Source organism: Salvelinus sp. IW2-2015, linkage group LG20 (assembly GCF_002910315.2).
Source record: "Salvelinus sp. IW2-2015 linkage group LG20, ASM291031v2, whole genome shotgun sequence".
Classification (NCBI taxonomy): Eukaryota; Metazoa; Chordata; class Actinopteri; order Salmoniformes; family Salmonidae; genus Salvelinus; species Salvelinus sp. IW2-2015.
Genome location: NC_036860.1, coordinates 59,076,142 through 59,095,516, shown reverse-complemented (window position 1 = coordinate 59,095,516; position 19,375 = coordinate 59,076,142). Strand labels below are relative to the sequence as shown.

The 19,375-nt window shown below is 41.5% G+C and overlaps 3 protein-coding genes and 2 pseudogenes across 3 annotated transcripts; 3 read left to right on the top strand and 2 right to left on the bottom strand.

Annotated features, from left to right (window-relative positions):
* Positions 1 to 19,375, bottom strand: part of LOC111980224 (uncharacterized) — a 401,020-nt pseudogene that overhangs the window by 157,859 nt on the left and 223,786 nt on the right.
* On the top strand, positions 1,104 to 1,757 carry LOC111981942 (heat shock protein 30-like). The gene has a single exon (XM_024013440.2). It carries the CDS (start codon positions 1,176 to 1,178, stop codon positions 1,755 to 1,757), a length of 582 nt encoding a protein of 193 aa, XP_023869208.1. The 5' UTR covers positions 1,104 to 1,175.
* Positions 2,912 to 4,013, top strand: LOC111981612 (heat shock protein beta-11). Its single transcript, XM_024012977.2, has one exon. The coding sequence runs from the start codon at positions 3,101 to 3,103 to the stop codon at positions 3,728 to 3,730; it is 630 nt and encodes a 209-aa protein (XP_023868745.1). The 5' UTR covers positions 2,912 to 3,100; the 3' UTR covers positions 3,731 to 4,013.
* On the bottom strand, positions 4,824 to 7,026 carry LOC111981613 (heat shock protein 30-like). Its single transcript, XM_024012978.2, has one exon. It carries the CDS (start codon positions 5,807 to 5,809, stop codon positions 5,186 to 5,188), a length of 624 nt encoding a protein of 207 aa, XP_023868746.1. The 5' UTR covers positions 5,810 to 7,026; the 3' UTR covers positions 4,824 to 5,185.
* The window catches only part of LOC111981611 (poly [ADP-ribose] polymerase tankyrase-1-like), a 145,886-nt pseudogene continuing 133,499 nt past the window's right edge, over positions 6,989 to 19,375 (top strand).

The following is a 19,375-nucleotide window of genomic DNA, read 5'->3' as shown; positions in this document are numbered from 1 at the left end:
TTAGTGAGCATTTCTCCTTTACCAAGATAATCCATCCATCTGACAGGTGTGGCATATCAGGTGCACTTTGTGCTGGGGACAAAAAAAGGCCTCTTTAAAATGTGTAACACAATGCACATAATGTCCATTTATCTTCCATGAGCCGCCTCCAACGTCATTTTAGAGAATTTGGCCTCACAACCGCAGACCAAGTGTAACCACACAAGCCCCGGACTTCCACATCTGACTTCTTCACCTGCGGGATCATCTGAGACCAGCCACCCAGACAGTCGATGAAACTGTGGGTTTGCACAATATCAACATAAAGCTAACATTCCAATAGCTCACTGGCATGATATTTTTCAATAATCAGCTTCAATAAATTCAATTTTCTAAAGCTCTACTAAAATGATTTGTTTTCTAAGATGTTCATTACATGTTTGTAAACCTGACTTCTGAAAACAAATGTTTTGTGAACTTGTCAGGAATTGCAATGTAGTCCTATTTGATCATTTGTCCTGTTTTAGATCATTGAATGTGAGTGAATCGTTTCCACACCTAAAAAATATTGTTTTTGTTATTAAAAAACAGACGTAAATTTATGACAAACATAATGCCAGACAAACATTTCTTCCGTTTTCAACAATATTATAATAACACCAACATCTACACGTGACCAATTTTATAATGCTGTACAATCTCCCAAAAATGTTCTAAAATTAGATTTCTCCCTGGAATATTTTTGAATGAATTAATCTAAATTTTGACCTGTGACAACAACTCCTGACATGTGATGGCAATTATCTTTATAACTTAGCTTATGATCGTACTTCCACTTCGGTTTGGTTCTGCTCATCTATTTCAAGACACTGAAGAAGAATAGCCTGTATACGCTCCATAAATACTGCAAATGTAAAAATGAATAGGATTCAAAACACATTTTAATTTACAATTCATGTCACAAGTAACAATCATATTTGGCTGAAGCAATCATCTGTGAGACGGTAAGAGCACTAATACCTGAGGAATGTGGAAAGCATCCAGCTTGTTCTTGTGGCAAAGACAGGAAAGTTCCTGAAGACAATGTAGCAGAATATAAAAAATGTGAAACTCCCACTGCTGAGACAAAAACCAACACAACCAACACTGAACACACAGTACAATCTCAGAGCAAGGAGACTCAACATTGACTGAAGATGCTGTGCTTCCGAGTATTCCAGTCTTCCCTCAGCCCATTGATGGACTTCTACTGGCCTGTGTGCAGTCTTTGGCCAGAGGTCCAACCTCTTCTCTGCCAGCAGTATTTACTGCAGAGAAACATGCTGGAGATCAAGAGCAGTCTGGAGCTGATGGAGAAACATCAGCAGCACATATTTGAGGAGATGGACCATGTCCCAGCCTCTGTGGTCATCCAAGCAGTCTCCTACACGCTGGAGAAAGAGAGAGAGGGTTTTGCCCTGGCACTGGAGACTAAAGACTTCTCCCCAGAGGAGCTGTCTGTCAAGCAGGTGGGCAGGAAGCTAAGAGTCAGTGGGAAGACCGAGAAGAAGCAGGATGATGGGGAAGGCTCTTACTCTTACAGATGCCAGGAGTTCAGACAGGAATTTGATCTGCCTGATGGGGTGAATCCTGAGACTGTCACCTGCTCCCTGGATCATGATGGGAAGCTCCACATCGAGGCTCCAAAGAATCCAACATCTGCTGAGGAGGAGGTGGCTGAGAAAGTGGTGCCCATCAACTGTAGCCTGGATGTGAAGATGCCACAATTCCTCAGCTAACAGACAGAGGGCAGCAACACAGACACTCAGAGGAATCAATATCTTGGCAAAAAGTTGATAGCCTAAAGACTGAATTTATTTTCACTTCAAATCTCATCTTTGAATTTGTCATGTTTTTTTATAACATTATCTCTGGAATTTTGTGTTCATATGTGTTGTTTTGTTACCCAATAAAATGTAAACTAAATGTATTTTTGTGTACCAATAAAAAGCACAAACAGTACTTATAACAGTTGTTTGAGCTTATTTCACATACAATATTTCAGTCCCAGTCTTTGGCAAGTCGTTGAAAAGGACCCACTGTAACCCTGACAAAGGTCTGTGAAAACCCAAATATGTTGTGTCATAGTCCTGATTTATATTCAGCCCTCTAGCGTCTCCTCCAAAAGCTCAGTGGATTTAATCTGATGCCATGGTTTAGGAATACAGTAACACGTTTTTCTCTTATGATAGCTTCCCATATGTTCCTTAAAATTGATTGGCCATGCCAATAGTCTGTGTCCAGATCAAGTGCCCCTTTAAACAGTTAATTAACTTGGAGAAGTTGCTGAACAAATCCCACAAATAGATTCTTAAGAGTTCTTGTACAGTCAAATCGAGCATATTATTGCATTACAGATGGTGACTAATTATGCTACTCAATACACACTATGAATAATCTTTTGGTTGTGTGATCTTCTCAACAACCACATAGCTATATTTAGAGACAGAGTAAGGAAGCAATGTCGTCAGTGGGGGTGTCAATTTCAGGGTCACATCCGACAAGAGTGTTGAGGGAAGTTAAATACTGACTAAAGCTATATTAATATATTTACTGCAAGTCATATCAATAAGGGGAACAGATTGCTGAAGTGCACTTGTAATTCATTCTATGTCTGTATCACTCAAGGCAGAACCATATATTATATCTGTTATCTTCATAAGCACAGTGATATCAGGAATACTTTGGATTTGTTGTCAGGGGAAAAGGTTATTCAGGAACAGAAAATGGCAGCATGACAAAGCAGCTGTTGTAGATTCCTTTCTAACTTTGTAGGACGTTATGTGCCCCTGCGACTCCGACCTGCTTCTGTGGTCACTCTGTAAATAGAGCAAAGATATATCCCAGAGGCATTTGGCAGTCAGACTGCAGTATTACCAGGGGCTTGTTTTGGAGTATGACAGAAGTTGCGTAGTCATAACACTCTAGTGTAGCAGTCAAATGGAATGCTACTGGAACTTTCCACTGGACAGGATAAAAGCTGTGAGCCCTAGTCTGCTCCGGACATAAGCTCTCAGAAACACACTCAGAGACGAGACCAACAGAGACCAACAGAAACGACACAGACAGAGTTGATTTGAAGATGCTTTGCCCCAGCATGATGCAGCCTTCCCTCAATCCAATGAGCCCAATGAGCCCCTTCATGGACTTCCACTGGCCCGTTCGCAGTCTCTGGCCAGAGACACGGCCTCTCTTCTTCCAGATGGAGCAGGAAATTATGCGAAATATGCAGGAGATGAGGCACAATATGGAATATATGCAACGACTGCACCAAAAGATTTTTGAAGACATTGAAGGCCCATTATCTTCAACTGACTTCAAGCCCATCTCTTTCCAGATGGGAAAAGAAAACAACCGTTTTGCACTGACACTGGACACCAAAGACTTCTCCCCAGAGGAGCTGTCTGTCAAGCAGGTGGGCAGGAAGCTGAGAGTCAGTGGAAAGACAGAGAAGAAGCAGGATGATGGAAAGGGCTCCTACTCTTACAGATGCCAGGAGTTTAAACAGGAGTTTGATCTGCCTGAAGGTGTGAATCCTGAGACAGTCACCTGCTCTTTGAACGATGGACAGCTACAGATCCAGGCTCCAAAAGTGGTTGCTGTGACAGAAGGCAATGAGAGAGTGGTTCCTATCACTTGCTTACCTGCCATAACCTCACCCGGCGCTGCAGCTGAGAGCACTGCTGTAGAGGCAGAGCCCAAGAAGGACTGATTATGATGACTCTGTATCATGATATAACTAATACCATTAGCTTTAGGGCTGGACAATAATATATATATAATATATAATAATATACTCCCAAACTCCCAATATACAACTCCAACTCCCAATATACAACTCCCAAATACCAGATAGTACAGACATCAGTGAATTATCTCGGGTAAATTGCTCTTTTGTCAAATTTGATAAATGCAACGTCAATAATTCTCAATGGCATGGAATGTAAAGCCAATGTTTATGCACATTCAATAAATGTTGTTTTTTTTGTACAATGTTTTGCCTTGTTTGATGTCATTTTGTTATACAAACCAGTATTTCAGTATGTTGCATTTGGGTAATTAATATTTTCAATTTAAATCATGTCCCTGAGTGGGTATGATGGGTATGCTCTGGCCTGGTAAACTTGCCATTTCAATAGATGCCTTGAAAATCAAATAGTGGATCAAAAGACAGAGTTTGATTTCATGAAAGTAATGTAGTTAAACAAAATGGTGTTAGAGTAATGTAGTTAAAAGGTTGTTAGGGTAGTTAGAGTAATTTAGTTAAACAAAATGTGCACAAACATGTTATGTGTATGTACAGTATGTTATGTGCAAAGAATTAGGAATTATAATAGTGATTTAATAGGATCTGGATCGTTCTGTGTGTGTCTGTCTGTGTTAGTGTCATATTCACAGTGTTCCAATGTGCTAGAGAATATCTGAGTGTCACAGGAGTGGAGTGGTAGCAGTGATTACACCAATCATGTTGTTGTCGTCATGATATCACTGAAGAGATCCTGACATATCTGAACTATTTCTCACACCACTGTAAAAGGTTAAGAGCAGTGTGAACACTGCATATCAAAAAGATGACGAGTAGGAAATTATCCCATGACCTGAACATGTAACTGCAATTAAAGGTCTGGTAAGATTGTCCTGAACTTACACTGTTTTTCTGATTATTTATGTTAATAATGATATGCTTCTATATAAACAAAAAAAGATATGCCTGAATGTTAAATATACTTCCCTCTAACTAGCATACTGAAATGGTATATTTCACAAAAATGAATTTAACAACTGTCTTATATATATACTGAACATTTTATTTGGTAACAAAACTACACATTTTATCTAAACATATCATGACATTTAGATAATTCATATGAAAAACAAGAAAATCTATAAAGAAGACAGTGTAAGCCTTTAGGCCAGCCTTTAGCCCCTCTATCGATTCTCATTATGTTGATATTAATTGAAGAGTTGATAATGACTGCAATAGTGTATAGATTTGATTGATTCAATTAAATAGCATCTCAGATTGATTGTTACAAGATATGAAATGTAAATGCATACAGTTTCATAACCATAAAAATATAGATTAGAAAATGTAACATCCAGTCAAATAAAAAATAGCATAATAATATGATCAGTCTTTATGTGAAATACTGTTCTGTTGTTTCTCCTATGTGCCTGAGGTGCTGCCCTCTGTGTTGCTGCCCTCTGTCTGTGAGCTGAGGAATTGTGGCATCTTCACATCCAGGCTACAGTTGATCGGCACCACTCTCTCAGCCACCTCCTCAGCAGATGATGGATTCTTTGGAGCCTCGATGTGGAGCTTCCCATCATGATCCAGGGAGCAGGTGACAGTCTCAGGATTCACCCCATCAGGCAGATCAAATTCCTGTCTGAACTCCTGGCATCTGTAAGAGTAAGAGCCTTCCCCATCATCCTGCTTCTTCTCTGTCTTCCCACTGACTCTCAGCTTCCTGCCCACCTGCTTGACAGACAGCTCCTCTGGGGAGAAGTCTTTAGTCTCCAGTGCCAGGGCAAAACCCTCTCTCTCTTTCTCCAGTGTGTAGGAGACTGCTTGGATGACCACAGAGGCTGGGACATGGTCCATCTCCTCAAATATGTGCTGCTGATGTTTCTCCATCAGCTCCAGACTGCTCTTGATCTCCAGCATGTTTCTCTGCAGTAAATACTGCTGGCAGAGAAGAGGTTGGACTTCTGGCCAAAGACTGCACACAGGCCTGTAGAAGTCCATCAATGGGCTGAGGGAACACTGGAATACTCGGAAGCACAGCATCTTCAGTCAATGTTAATGTTGAGTCCTCTTGCTCTGAGATTGTACCGTGTGTTCAGTGTTGGTTTCTGTCAAAGCAGTGGGAGTTTCACAGCTTTTATATTCTTCCACTTGGAGCTCCAGTGTCTTCAGGAACTTTCCTGTCTTTGCCTCAGTTCTCCACTGGGTGTCACCGTGCATAGGAGTCATTTTCTATATTTGGATGTTCAGTAATAGAATAGGCAGTTAATATTTCGTCCTTTATCTGTGATGATTTTGGGTATATTTTCTTCCCTATGTGTTTCCCAGCACTCCAGGTCATTAGTACGTCTCCCATAAGTTTTCCTTATACACTCCAAGATTAAAAAAGCATAGGCTTACGTTCAAATGGGCAGGACCAGAATGGTTGCAGAATGTCAATTTTCACCATTGTAACTATAGACTATAGTTTTCAAATAGCTTTCATTTTTCATATGTAATTTGCAAGGCTATGAATGGCAAGGCAGAACAACTATATAGGCCAACCTGACTGACAGTGATTTCAGCTGCTCATTGAAAATTACATTTCCTATTCAAGTCTTGCAAGAAAGCTTTTTTCTGAATCGGATATTGCCTGTTGGATATGCTTCATATTCACGTCCACGTCCACGTCCATGTCCACGTCCATGTCCATGTCCATGTCCATGTCCATGTCCATGTCAATATCAGAACAGGCAGCCTAGCAGTGACTCAGGCTACTTGAGATTAAGTGAAAAATGTGATCTGCATAGGGAAATATCATGCTTAGTCATTGTGCAGTATGTGCAAACTGAATTTCACAGACTAGAGGAAAATTGTGTTAAGTTTAATGAATTTTCCTTATCTCATATGACAGACGATTTAAGCTATTCTGGGGGTTGCGTACGGTGCAAAAATGTAAAGGTTGATTATATAGTATAGCAGCTATATATCCTCACCCCGGTTCCCTGCCTAGTCTATTCAAATCGAATTGTATTGGTTAATTGGCTAGTCTATCTGGTTGTAAGAGCAACAATAAACTGTTATAAATAACAAGCTCCTTCATCAGAAATGTGGGATTACAACAGTAAAAAATTATTAAAACAAACTGTTTTGAAAGCCAGTTATAAAAATATTTTTAGGGGCGATTTTCACTGCTGACAATCGAAACCGGAAGTTACCGTTTCCACTTCCAGGAAGTTTAGCCAATATATTTCTTGTTCCCAGTGGGACTGTTGTAAAAATGGCGGTGCCTCGTCGCTCTTCTCAGCAGCAGCAGCAGCAGCAGCAGCAACAACAACAACAACAACAACAGAGCATATCCTCGCCATCTCGCAGTACTTATCTTTCCCTCACTCCTCCGGGATCTCCTACAGTTCCCGGTGGTGGAGTAATTTTGGCTCCAGCGGGTGCTGAACTAGACAGTGCCGGTGACCAGGAGTTAACTCCGGCCTCCCCTGATATCCCCGCCCCGGCCCTGAGCAGTAGCACCAGCTCCTCTAACGTTAGTACCACCGGGGGTGGCATCAGCGCTGGCCCCAGTCCTGACTCGGGTAGCACTAGCCCCGCGGGCGGCGACTGCGGGACAAGCGGGGCTTTCAGAGAGTTGTTTGAAGCCTGTCGCACTGGGGATGTATCGCGGGTGAAGAGGCTGGTGGATACGGTTAACGTGAATGCCAAGGACATGGCTGGTCGAAAATCCACTCCGCTGCACTTCGCTGCAGGTAGCGTTAACGACGGCGTATTAGCGACCCGTATTGTCATGTTATGCTCACTATGACGAGCTGGTTTGTTTTGCTAACTAGCAGCTAGCCAACTACTTCGGTAAATAGCTAACTACCTAACTAACAAGTTTTTTAGGCCAACTTTTTATAGATATCTTACCCACTCGGTTTGTTAGCTAGTTAACAAACGTTGGTTACAAACATGGATGGATAGTTAGCTAATGTTAGGCTAGCTAGATTGTCGAAAGGACCTAGCCAACTAGTTTTTAAAAATGGACTCACCATTCGGGTAGGGGGACGGGGTGCTATTAGCCAGCAAGTTGTAGTCAGCAAGTTGCAATAAAAAAGTACAGGCCCTGCCAAGTAGTCAGGCAGCCAGCGTAATTTGGAATTAATCTAAAAACAATTGTAGATAACTAACTAGCAAGTTGGCATGGTAAGATCTGCTTGTATTAAACAAGGAATTTGGCAGCTAAACAAAAAATACAGAAGTAGATGTGACACACACAACCATTGTGTCTTCTCATAATAAACAAAGGAAATATGTTAAACAATGATAGAAGGTTGTGTTACACTGTATTAGTGACACATTCGTGGCAGGTTGTCCTATGGATGATAAACGCACCTTCAGGGCCGCCTCTAGCCTTTTGGGGCCCCTAAGCGAGATTTAGTTGGGGGGGGTTCTCACCTCTATATATTTGTTGTTGTTTTGTTTCAGTTAAGCACATTTCCTGTAATTGTTTACATTTTAATGACCTTTGCCATCTTAATGTGATATCTGTGTGAGAATGTCTAACACAATCAATGTGGGCCCCCTGGAGGGCAGGGCCACTGGGCACATGGCCTGCGTTCCCAGTCAGTATTCCGCCATGATAGAGTTGCACATTTTGGGGAATTTTCAGAGGTGGAAACTTTCCGTGGGAATATATGGGAATTAACACAAATATATGCAAATTAATACCATTTTAAATGTAGGTGTTTTTTTGCATTGGATATATTTACCATATCATATGGAGACAAACATAAACCTTTTACCTTATAAGTAGACATAATTGCAAATTATTACGTCTTTCCAATAGAAATAAAAACAATTTAGTTATGAATTGAATTTTAATTAAATGAGTTGACTCTTCACATGGGATGATTTCACTTAACAAAATAAAGGGAATATTGAATGATCCCCAATGATCCATTGCATCTCTCAAAAATGTTTTCAACATGCATCTGTAAAAAGATAGTCTAGAAACTAAAGCTTTGGTTGTCTTCCGCTCAGGCTTCCATGTCTTCTCCCTGGACCTCTTCTTTCCAACCCTGTTGAGGATGGCTCGTTGTCAGACTGGCCACCAATTTTTCAACCCTTTTATTGGTCAGCCTATTGCGTGCTTTGGTGTGTGTGTTCCAAACAAGGACCAGTTGCGCTCTGAGGCGGCTGATGTTGGTGGGATTTGGAGGATGATGGAGGCAACATGGGAAAGAGCCTCAGATCCACAAAGTCCCTTCCACCAGGTGGCTGATGAGATATGTTGGCACGACTGCCATATTGCATCTCCATCCCAAAGCCCTTGCTTGGAAGTGTACTTTGCCAGACTGCCAAGAACCTTGCCCTCATCCAGGCCAAGGTGGCGAGACACGGTAGTGATGACACCATAGGCCTTGTTGATCTCTGCACCAGACAGGATGCTCTTGCTAGCATACTTCCAACATGTAGACTGTGGCGTGTATGGGCTTCAGGCAGAAGTCTTCATGCTTTTTGACGTTTTTCAGGACTGTAGTTTCCTCCGCTTGGCGCAACAGTGAAGTGGGCAGGGCAGTACGGATTTCTTCTCTTACATCTGCAAGCAGAGTCTGAACATCAGACAGGATGGCATTGTCGCCCTCAATCCGTGCAATGGCTACTGCTATAGGTTTCATGAGTTTCAGGCTGCTTACCACTCTCTCCCAAAATACATCATCCAGGAGGATCCTCTTGATGGGGCTGTCCATATCAGCAGACTGTGACATGGCCATTTCTTGGAGAGACTCTTTCCCTTTCAGGAGACTGTCAAACATGATGACAACACCACCCCAATGGGTGTTGCTGGGCAGCTTCAATGTGGTGCTCTTATTCTTCTCACTTTGCTTGGTGAGGTAGATTGCTGCTATAACTTGATGACCCTTCACATACCTAACCATTTCTTTGGCTCTATTGTAGAGTGTATCCATTGTTTTCAGTGCCATGATGTCCTTGAGGAGCAGATTCAATGCATGAGCAGCACAGCCAATGGTTGTGATGTGAGGGTAGGACTCCTCCACTTTAGACCAAGCAGCCTTCATGTTCGCAGCGCAAATACCTTCTGTGGTCCAAGGTCATTGATGACTGCTTTCAGCTCATCTGCAATGTAGAGACCGGTGTGTCTGTTGTCCCTTGTGTCTGTGCTCTTGTAGAATACTGGTTGAGGGGTGGAGATGTAGTTAATTATTCCTTGCCCACGAACATTCGACCACCCATCAGAGATAATTGCAATACAGTCTGCTTTCTCTATGATTTGCTTGACCTTTACTTGAAATCTGCATCCAGCAAATGAGTAGATAAAGCATGTCTGGTTGGAGGGGTGTATGCTGGGCGAAGACAATTCAGACATCTCTTCCAATACACATTTCCTGTGAGCATCAGAGATGAACCAGTTGCATACACAACTCGAGCAAGACATTCATCAGCATTTCTGACTACGTTCCTCTATTGAGTCAACAAAAACTTCTGATTCCAGGAGGACCATGAGCTGTTGCTATCAATAAGGTGTCTGATTCATCATTTTGACCTTGAATAGAAGTAGAGGGACTTTTGTTAGAGGTTGCTTGTTGTGAATGCTGAGGGAACTTTATGCACTTGGCCAGATGATTCTGCATCTTTGTTGCATTCTTCACATATGATTTGGCACAGTATTTGCAAATGTACACATTTTCCTTCTACATTAGCTGCAGTGAAATGTCTCCACACATCAGATAGTGCCCATGGCATTTTCCTGTAAAGATAAGAAAAACAAATTAGTAAAAAAAAAAAATTACAATTGCATGTTCAGATAAATAGTTAAGCAGTTAGATTAAACAACTCCTTTGTAAAATACATGTTTTAAATTTAAACATGTATGGAAACAGGTGAATTAACACTCCTCAGTTAGCAGGCTCAAGCAAGCTAAAACCCACATGGTAGCAAAAACGAACTTGCAGAAATGTTTAATAAGTTAGAAATGATTTAAACACACTTTGCTGTAGGCTACTATTTACTTGTTAACAATAAATAATGTATATCAAATAAAATATATTCACCCCACCCAGTGTTGTAATCAAAATTGACCGGAAATCATTTAGTCCTTGGCTCAGACAATGTAGTAGTGTGGGCTCAATAGCATCTCATTAGTGCCCAAGATCTTGATTATCAGCTGTACATGTGATGGTTGAATGCACTGTGCATGCAGATGGTTGCAATTCCATTGAATTGGGGATAGTTTAACCAAAATTACGCCACAAGACCTAGAATTGCCTTATGTGTATCCCACAAAAAAGGTTCACTGTTAATAGCTAACTTTTTTGAAGAATTGAAGCAAAATTCCCCAAATTCCAGGGCTTAACTTCCCTTGGAAAATTTCCCGAAAGTTTCTGACCCTTTGCAACACTAGCCATGATTATTACAAGTTTGATGGCTAGACTACCAATCTAATCTAAAAATGTTTAGATGACATGGCTAATTGAGTGATTGCTTGACATAACAAGAGAAACTGCTGATGGACTACCAAATTTAGAAATGCACTGGTGTGGAATCATTGCTAGTGTTAATCACAATAGTAAGTTGAGACCATGACTGAGTTCCTAAAATATACACACACACACACACACACACACACACACACACACACACACACACACACACACACNACACATCRASARYRYRARAKYKYKKKYCACACACACAGTTCCTTTGAAAAGTATTCAGACCTCTTGACTTTTTCCACATCTTATACTAAAATTGATTAATCTACACACTATATCCCATAATGACAAAGCAAAAACAGTTTTTTAGACATTTTTGCTAATGTATAAATAAAAAACGGCGATATTACATTTACATAAGTATTCAGACCCTTAACGCAGTGCTATGTTGAAGCACCTTGGGCAGCAATTACAGCATCGCGTCTTCTTGGGTATGATGCTACAAGCTTGGCACACCTGTTTTTGGGGAGTTTCTCCATTCTATTTTCAGGAAGCTGTTCGATCGTGGTTCAAGTCCGGGCTCTCAAGGACATTCAGAGACTTGTCCCGAAGCCACTCCTGCATTGTCTTGGCTGTGTGCTTAGGGTTGTTGTCCTGTTGGAAGGTGAACCTTTGCCCCAGTCTGAGGTCCTGAGCGCTCTGGAGCAGGTTTTCATCAAGGATCTCTCTGTACTTTGCTCTGTTCATCTCTGCCTTGATCCTGACTTGTCTCACAGTCCCTGCCGCTAATAAAATCCCCTCAGCATGATGCTGCCACCACCATGCTTCACCGTAGGGATGGTGCCAGGTTTCCTCCAGACATGACGCTTGACATTCAGGCCAAAGAGTTCCATTTTGTTATCAGCCCAGAGAATTTTGTTTCTCATGGTCTGAGAGTCTTTAGGTGCCTCTTGGAAAAATCCAGGCAGGCTGTCATGTGCCTTTTACTGAGGAGTGGCTTCCGTCTGGCCACTCTACCATAAAGGTCAGATTGGTGGAGGGCTACAGACCACACAGAGGAGCTCTGTCAGTGACCATCGGGTTCTTGGTCACCTCCCTGACCAAGGCCCTTCCCCCCCACGATTTCTCAGTTTGGCCGGGTTGCCAGCTCTAGGAAGAGTTTTGGTGGTTCCAAACTTCTTTCATTTAAGAATGATGGAGGCCACTGTGTTCTTGGGGACCTTCAATGCTGCAGACATTTTTGGTTCACTTCCCCAGATCTGTGCCTCGACACAATCCTGTCTCGGAGCTCTACGGACGATTCCTTCGACCTTAGTGCATGCCATAGCAAAAACCAAGCCATGTCAACTGTGGGACCTTATATAGACAGTTGTGTGCCTTTCCAAATCATGTCCAGTCAATTGAATTTACCACAAGTGGACTCCAATCAAGTTGTAGAAACATCTCAAAGATGATCAATGGAAACAGGATCAACCTGAGCTCAATTTCAAGTCTCATAGCAAAAAGTCTGAATACAAAAGTTTGGACACACCTACTCATTCCAGGGTTTTTCTTAATTTTTTACTGCTTTCTATGTTGTAGAATTATAGCGAAGACATCAAAACTATGAAATAACACATGCAGTCCTGTAGTACTACATGTCTTCACTATTTTTCTACATTGTAGAAAATAGAAAAAAATAGAAAAAAACTTGATTGAGTAGGTGTTTCCAAACTTTTGACTGGTACTGTATATGTATAAAAATATTCTTATGTTTTGGTCAGGGGGCCATCTAAGTGACTGTTTATGCATGGAACTGGCCCAGCACACCTGATAATATTTCTACCGTTTCCTTTACTTTGTAGGATTTGGGAGGAAAGATGTTGTAGAGCACCTCCTTGAGACAGGCGCCAATGTTCACGCCCGTGATGACGGAGGTTTGATCCCTCTGCATAATGCCTGCTCCTTTGGCCACGCTGAGGTGGTCAGCCTGCTCCTATGTCAGGGTGCTGACCCAAACGCCCGGGACAGCTGGAACTACACACCGCTCCACGAGGCTGCCATCAAGGGCAAATTAGACGTGTGCATAGGTAAGAAACGTTTATAAGCCAACATGCAACTTATATGCTTGCTTTGCATCTTGTGCTGACTTTACTAACTTTTTTCAGTTTTATGTAAGAGAATATAGGCCTAGTATGTCTTTGAATGCAAATATAAGGTTACTGTGTCATGGATGGCTCAATTACTAGCCTAATGCTTTCGAAGTAGATATGAGATAATGAGAATGCTATGGTCTGCTCTGCTGCTGAGTATTGCATCAAGACTTTCAACCAGGTTGTTTTGCACTGAGACTAAAATGTCACCACCTAGTGATTTCAGCAATGAGTCACAACCCCAAATTACATAATAGTATTTTCTGACCAGGCCATAACGGTCTGGTCCTGACAGTCTCCCTGTCTGCAGGGAGAGAAACCAGATACCATTTGAACATCAGGCCAGAACAGTTTCTCTGGGCAGAAACTAAAGCCTCTTTGTTACTTACTTAGGCCTATGTAATGACAAGATACTTTATCTCCCATTGCTGTAATGAAATAGTCCTTGCATTTTAGCATCCCTTTCTTTTAATTGTGTTCTACTATATTTGTTGGCTCTTGTGTTTGCAGCTGGTTTCTAATTGCTGTCCGTCTACTGTGAAATGAGCACTGTGGCACAGGGAAGCATACATTATTCTCTCTGGTGGATAGTAATGGGGGGGGAAATCGATAGTTGCACATCGCAATATTATTTTTGTTCTATATTATATGGATATTTGACTCCAAGTATCTATTTGTAAAAAAAAAAAAAAAAAAGATGGTAGTGTTGGCTAGTCGGCTGTACCTGCGCCATAACTCAGGAATGTTTCATCCTATAGCTTGTTCTCTATCTTTTTTTTGTTTTCATCACTTTTATTTCCCTGACTGATCAAAACCTGTCTCTTGTCTCTCTGCAGCAGAGAGTAATTTGTTTGGTAGATCAAATGGCAATTAATTTGCAGTATCGAGTTGTAATACATACAGCAGGGATCTTCAACTAGATTCAGCTGCGGGCCATTTTCTTTTCTTGAGCGGATGATCAGGGGGCCGGAACATAATTACCAATAATTTTTGTAGACTACAAATTGAACGCAAGAAGCCCAAGCAGATATAATATTTGACTAAAACATAATAATTTCAAACCTTGCTTACATTTGAATACTATCACATATATATCTCTCTTATGCGTGGGAGTACTTTGGAACAGATTTCCAAAATTAAAATCACTTACAGCTGATTTGCTGGTGTTTTTACAGTCTTTTATATCCAACAATATTAATTAAATATTATTATTATTATCTTTTTTTGCGCAGAAAACGTGGGGGGCCAAATAAAATCTGCCAGTTGGAGATTCCTGACATATATAGAATCGTGAGAATCGCAGTACATATTGTATAAGCACCAAAGTATCATGATAATATCTTATTGTGGGGTCCCTGGCAATTCCCAGACCCACTGGTGGGTAATGAGCTGTATTATGTTGATGTGCAACGCTCCGATCCAGACTTACTCTGATGGCTCTGCTGTCTTCCCAGACAATTATTATTGAGGAGAATATTTGAAAACACTAGGGATGTGCATCTTACCCTTTCAAGACAATTCAATACATATCCAGATACATTGGCTCTGATACAGGAACAATATGCTTCAGTTTGAAACTATTTGGTGCGGTTTGATTTGAGAACAAATCGATGCAATTTGGTTCGATACGATTCGATGCCCTTACATTAGTTGCATAAACACATTCATTTTCCGTTTCCCCCCCCCAAAATAGCTGCTGATGGATTTCATGAGCTGGGCCTCTATGAGCTGGAACTGACTGTGTGTGAGTAAATGATGTATGTCTATGGTGTATGTACTATCTAGGCACCTGAGCTGAGCCATAAAGGAGACAAGGCATTTACCATCCCATTACCACTATCAGATTAGCCTATGTTTTTTGTCCCCACACTTTGGTTCTGAAATCACCATCACCCATTAATTATCTTGTCATTTTTGCAGATTAAGTGTTTGAGCTAGTAATGTATAAATATTTATAATTTACAAATGAGCTATGACATAGCCAATGAATATATAGCACAACTTTGGATTTCACCCCATCTCAAAATCTAATTGTTTTGACCTTTCCGAAGGTTTTTTGGAGTGAGCTTCTTTTTTTCCTCCAGCTTTGGCCATGCAGTGCGCCTCGCAAAAGTGGATTGCTGTCCTTGTTATGAAATGAGGAACTTTATCCTGTGTATGTAAAAATGTTGCTGATGGTGAACCTGAACAATCAAAATGGTATCTATTGTATGCCCCGTTCAGATGAGTTGTCTCTGGTAGCAAGCTTACTTTTACCCCAGTAAAACACAATTTTAAACAGAGCATAGATAACAACAATAATAACCTAGCCAAATTACAGTACATTCGGAAAGTATTCAGGCACCTTCCCTTTTCCACATTTTGTTATGTAATAGCCGTATTCTAAAATGTATGATTTTCTTTTTTCTCATCAATCTACACAACCATCTCTGCAGCACTCCACCAATCTGACCTTTATGGTAGAGTGGCCAGACAGAAGACACTCCTCAGTAAAAGGCACATGACAGCCTGCTTGGAGTTTGCCAAAAGGCACCTAAAGGACTCTGACATTGAGAAACAAGATTCTCTGGTCTGATGAAACCAAGATTGAACTCTTTGGCCTAAATGCCAAGCGTCACGTCTGGAAGAAACCTGGTGCCATTCCTACGGTGAAGCATGGTTGTGGCAGCATGCTGTGGGGATGTTTTTCAGCAGCAGGGACTGGGAGACCAGTCAGGATCGAAGGAAAGATGAACGGAGCAAAGTACAGAAAGATCCTTGATGAAAACCTGCTCCAGAGTGCTCAGGACCACAGACTGGGGCAAAGGTTCACCTTCTAACAGGACCATGACCCTGAGCACACAGCGAAGACAATGCAGGAGTGGCTGCGGGACAATTCTCTGAATGTCCTTGAGTGGCCCAGCCTGAGCCCGGACTTCAACCAGATTGAACATCTCTGAGAGACCTGAAAATAGCTGTGCAGCAGCGCTGCCATCCAACCTGACAGCTTGAGAGGATCTGCAGAGAAGAATGGGAGAATCTCCTCATACAGGTGTACCAAGCTTGTAGCATCATATCGAAGAAGACTTGAGGCTGTAATTGCTGCCAAAGGTGCTTCAACAAAGTACTGAGTAAAGGGTCTGAATACTTATGTAAATGTAATATTTCAGTTTATTTTTAATACATTTGCTAAAATTTCTAAAAACCTATTTGCTTTGTCGTTATGGGGTATTGTGTGTAGCTTGATGAGGGGGAAAAACAATTTAATCCCTTTTAGAATAAGGCTGTGATGTAACAACATTTGGAAAATGTCAAGGGGTCTGAATACTTTCCGAATGCACTGTACATACAGTACCAGTCAAAAGTTTGGTCTCACCTACTCATTCAAGGGTTTTAATTTTTCTACTATTTTCTACATTGTAGAATAATAGTGAAGACATCAAAACTATGACATAACACATATGGAATCATGTAGTAACCAAAACAGTGTTAAACAAATCAAAATATATTTGAGGTTCTTCAAAGTAGCCACCCTTTGCCTTGATGACAGCTTTGCACACTCTTGGCATTCTCTCAACCAGCTTCATTAGCTAGTCACCTGTAATGCTTTTCGAACAGTCTTGAAGGAGTTCCCACATATGCTGAACACTTGTTTTTCCTTCACGCTGCGCTCCAACTCATCCCAAACCATCTCAATTGGGTTGAGGTCGGGTGATTGTGTTCGGTCATTGTCCTGTTGAAAAACAAGTGATAGTCCAACTAAGCGCAAACCAGATGGGATGGTGTATCGCTGCAGAGTGCTGTGGTAGCCACGCTGGTTAAGTGTCCCTTGAATTCTAAATACATCACTGACAGTGTCACCAGCAAAGCACCATCACACCACCACCTCCACGCTTCACGGTGGGAACCACACATGCGGAGATCTTCCGTTAACCTACTCTACGTCTCATTAAGACACGGGGGTTAGAATGAAAAATCTAAAATTTGGACTCATCAGACCAAAGGACAGGTTTCCACCGGTCTAATGTCCATTGCTCGTGTTTCTTGGCCCAAGCAGCAATTAGACCATGAAGGCCTGACTCATGCAGTCTCCTCTGAACAGTTGACGTTGACATGTCTATTACTTGAACTCTGTGAAGCATTTACTTGGGCTGCAGTCTGAGGTGCAGTTAATTGTCGATTTCTGAGGCTGATAACTAATGAACTTATCCTCTGCAGCAGAGGTAACTCTGGGTCATCCCAGTTTCATCATAGTGCTTGATGGTTTTTGCGACTGCACTAGAAGAAACTTTCAAATACCTTGACATGTTCCGGATTGACTGACCTCAATGTCTTAAAGTAACGATGGACTGTCTTTTCTCTTTGATTTTTTTAACGCTGTTTTGCAATAATATGGACTTAGCCCTATTTGGTAAAAGACCATCTTCTGTCGACCAACTCTACCTTGTCACAACACAACTGATTGGCTCAAACGCATGAAGAAGGAAAGTATTTCCACAAATTCACTTTTAACAAGGCACGACTGTTAATTGAAATGCATTCCAGGTGACTACCTCATGAAGCTGGTTGAGACAATGCCAAGAGTGTGCAAAGCTGTTAGCCACCCTTTTCCTTGATATCTGAACAATCTGAAATATATTTAGATTTTTTTTTAAACACTTTTTTTTTGGTTACTACATGATTCCATATGTGTTATTTCATAGTTGTAATGTCATCACTATTTTACAATGTAGAAAATAGTACAAATAAAGAAAAACCCTTGAATGAGTAGGTGTGTCCGAACTTTTGACTGGTATTCCCCGCCCCCATCCAACCCAATCAACACCACAACCCACCCGATGCGCCAACAACCTTCAGAAAGAACAAAAGAGGAAAAAAGACAAGAACAAAGGAAAACAACAATGCAAATCCAGATGGTGTGTGAGCTGCTGTTCGTCAAGGCTTGGCATGTAATGAATCACTCATGCTCTTCCCCATGCTTTTGCATGTCTCTGATGTGGTTTATATAGTTGTGTGTGTTGTTTCCTTCAGATCTCAAACATAAATATGGTCCACATCCATCAAGCGACTACCCTAATATCAGCAGTGCTAGTGAATTAATATAAAAGCATTCCCCCTGCTCATCTCACTCCAGCTTGTAATTACCAAACACATTTCTCACTCTGAGAGACCAGTAACATTGAACAGGCTTCTATTCACTAGCTAACAGTGTTGCCTCCTTTTGAACTGTAGGTGTTTTAGTACAGGCTCCTTTGTTAGTCCTCCTGCTCCATCTGCTGTCAGCTGGCTGCCGTCATTAGACCCTCTGCATATTGGCAGCTAGCTCTGTCTGTCCAATGTGGCTGGTGTTTGTACAGTGCCTTCGGAAAATATTCAGACCCCTTGACCTTTTCCACATTTTGTTACGTTACAGCCTTATTCTAAAATAGCTAAAATATTTTTCCCCCTCAATCTACGCACAATACCACTTAATGACAAAGCAAAAAAAAAAAAGGGACATTTTTGCACATGTATTCAAAATAAACTGAAATATTACATTTACTTAACTATTCAGACCCTTTACTGAGTACTGTATTGGAGCACGTTTGGCAGCGATTACAGCCTTGATTATTCTTGGGTATGACACTACAAGCTTGGCGCACCTGTATTTGGGGAGTTTCTCCCATTTTCTCTCTGCAGATCCTATCAAGCTCTGTCAGGGTGGATGGGGAGCATTGATGCAAAGCTATTTTCCAGTCTCTCCAGAGATGTTAGATCTCCAGAGAAGTCTGAGCTCTGGTTGGGCTACTCAAGGACATTCAGAGACTTGTCCCGAAGCCACTTTCCTGCGTTTTCTTGGCTGTGTGCTTAGGGTCGTTGTCCTGTTGGACGGTAAACCTTCGTCCTAGTCTGAGGTCCTGAGCGCTCTGGAGCATGTTATCAAGGATCTTTTTTTACTTTGCTCCGTTTATCTTTGCCTCGATCCTGACTAGTCTACCAGTCCCTGCTGCTGAAAAATCCCCACAGCATGATGCTGCCACCACCGTGCTTCACTGTAGGGATGGTGCCAGGTTTCCTCCAGACATGACGCT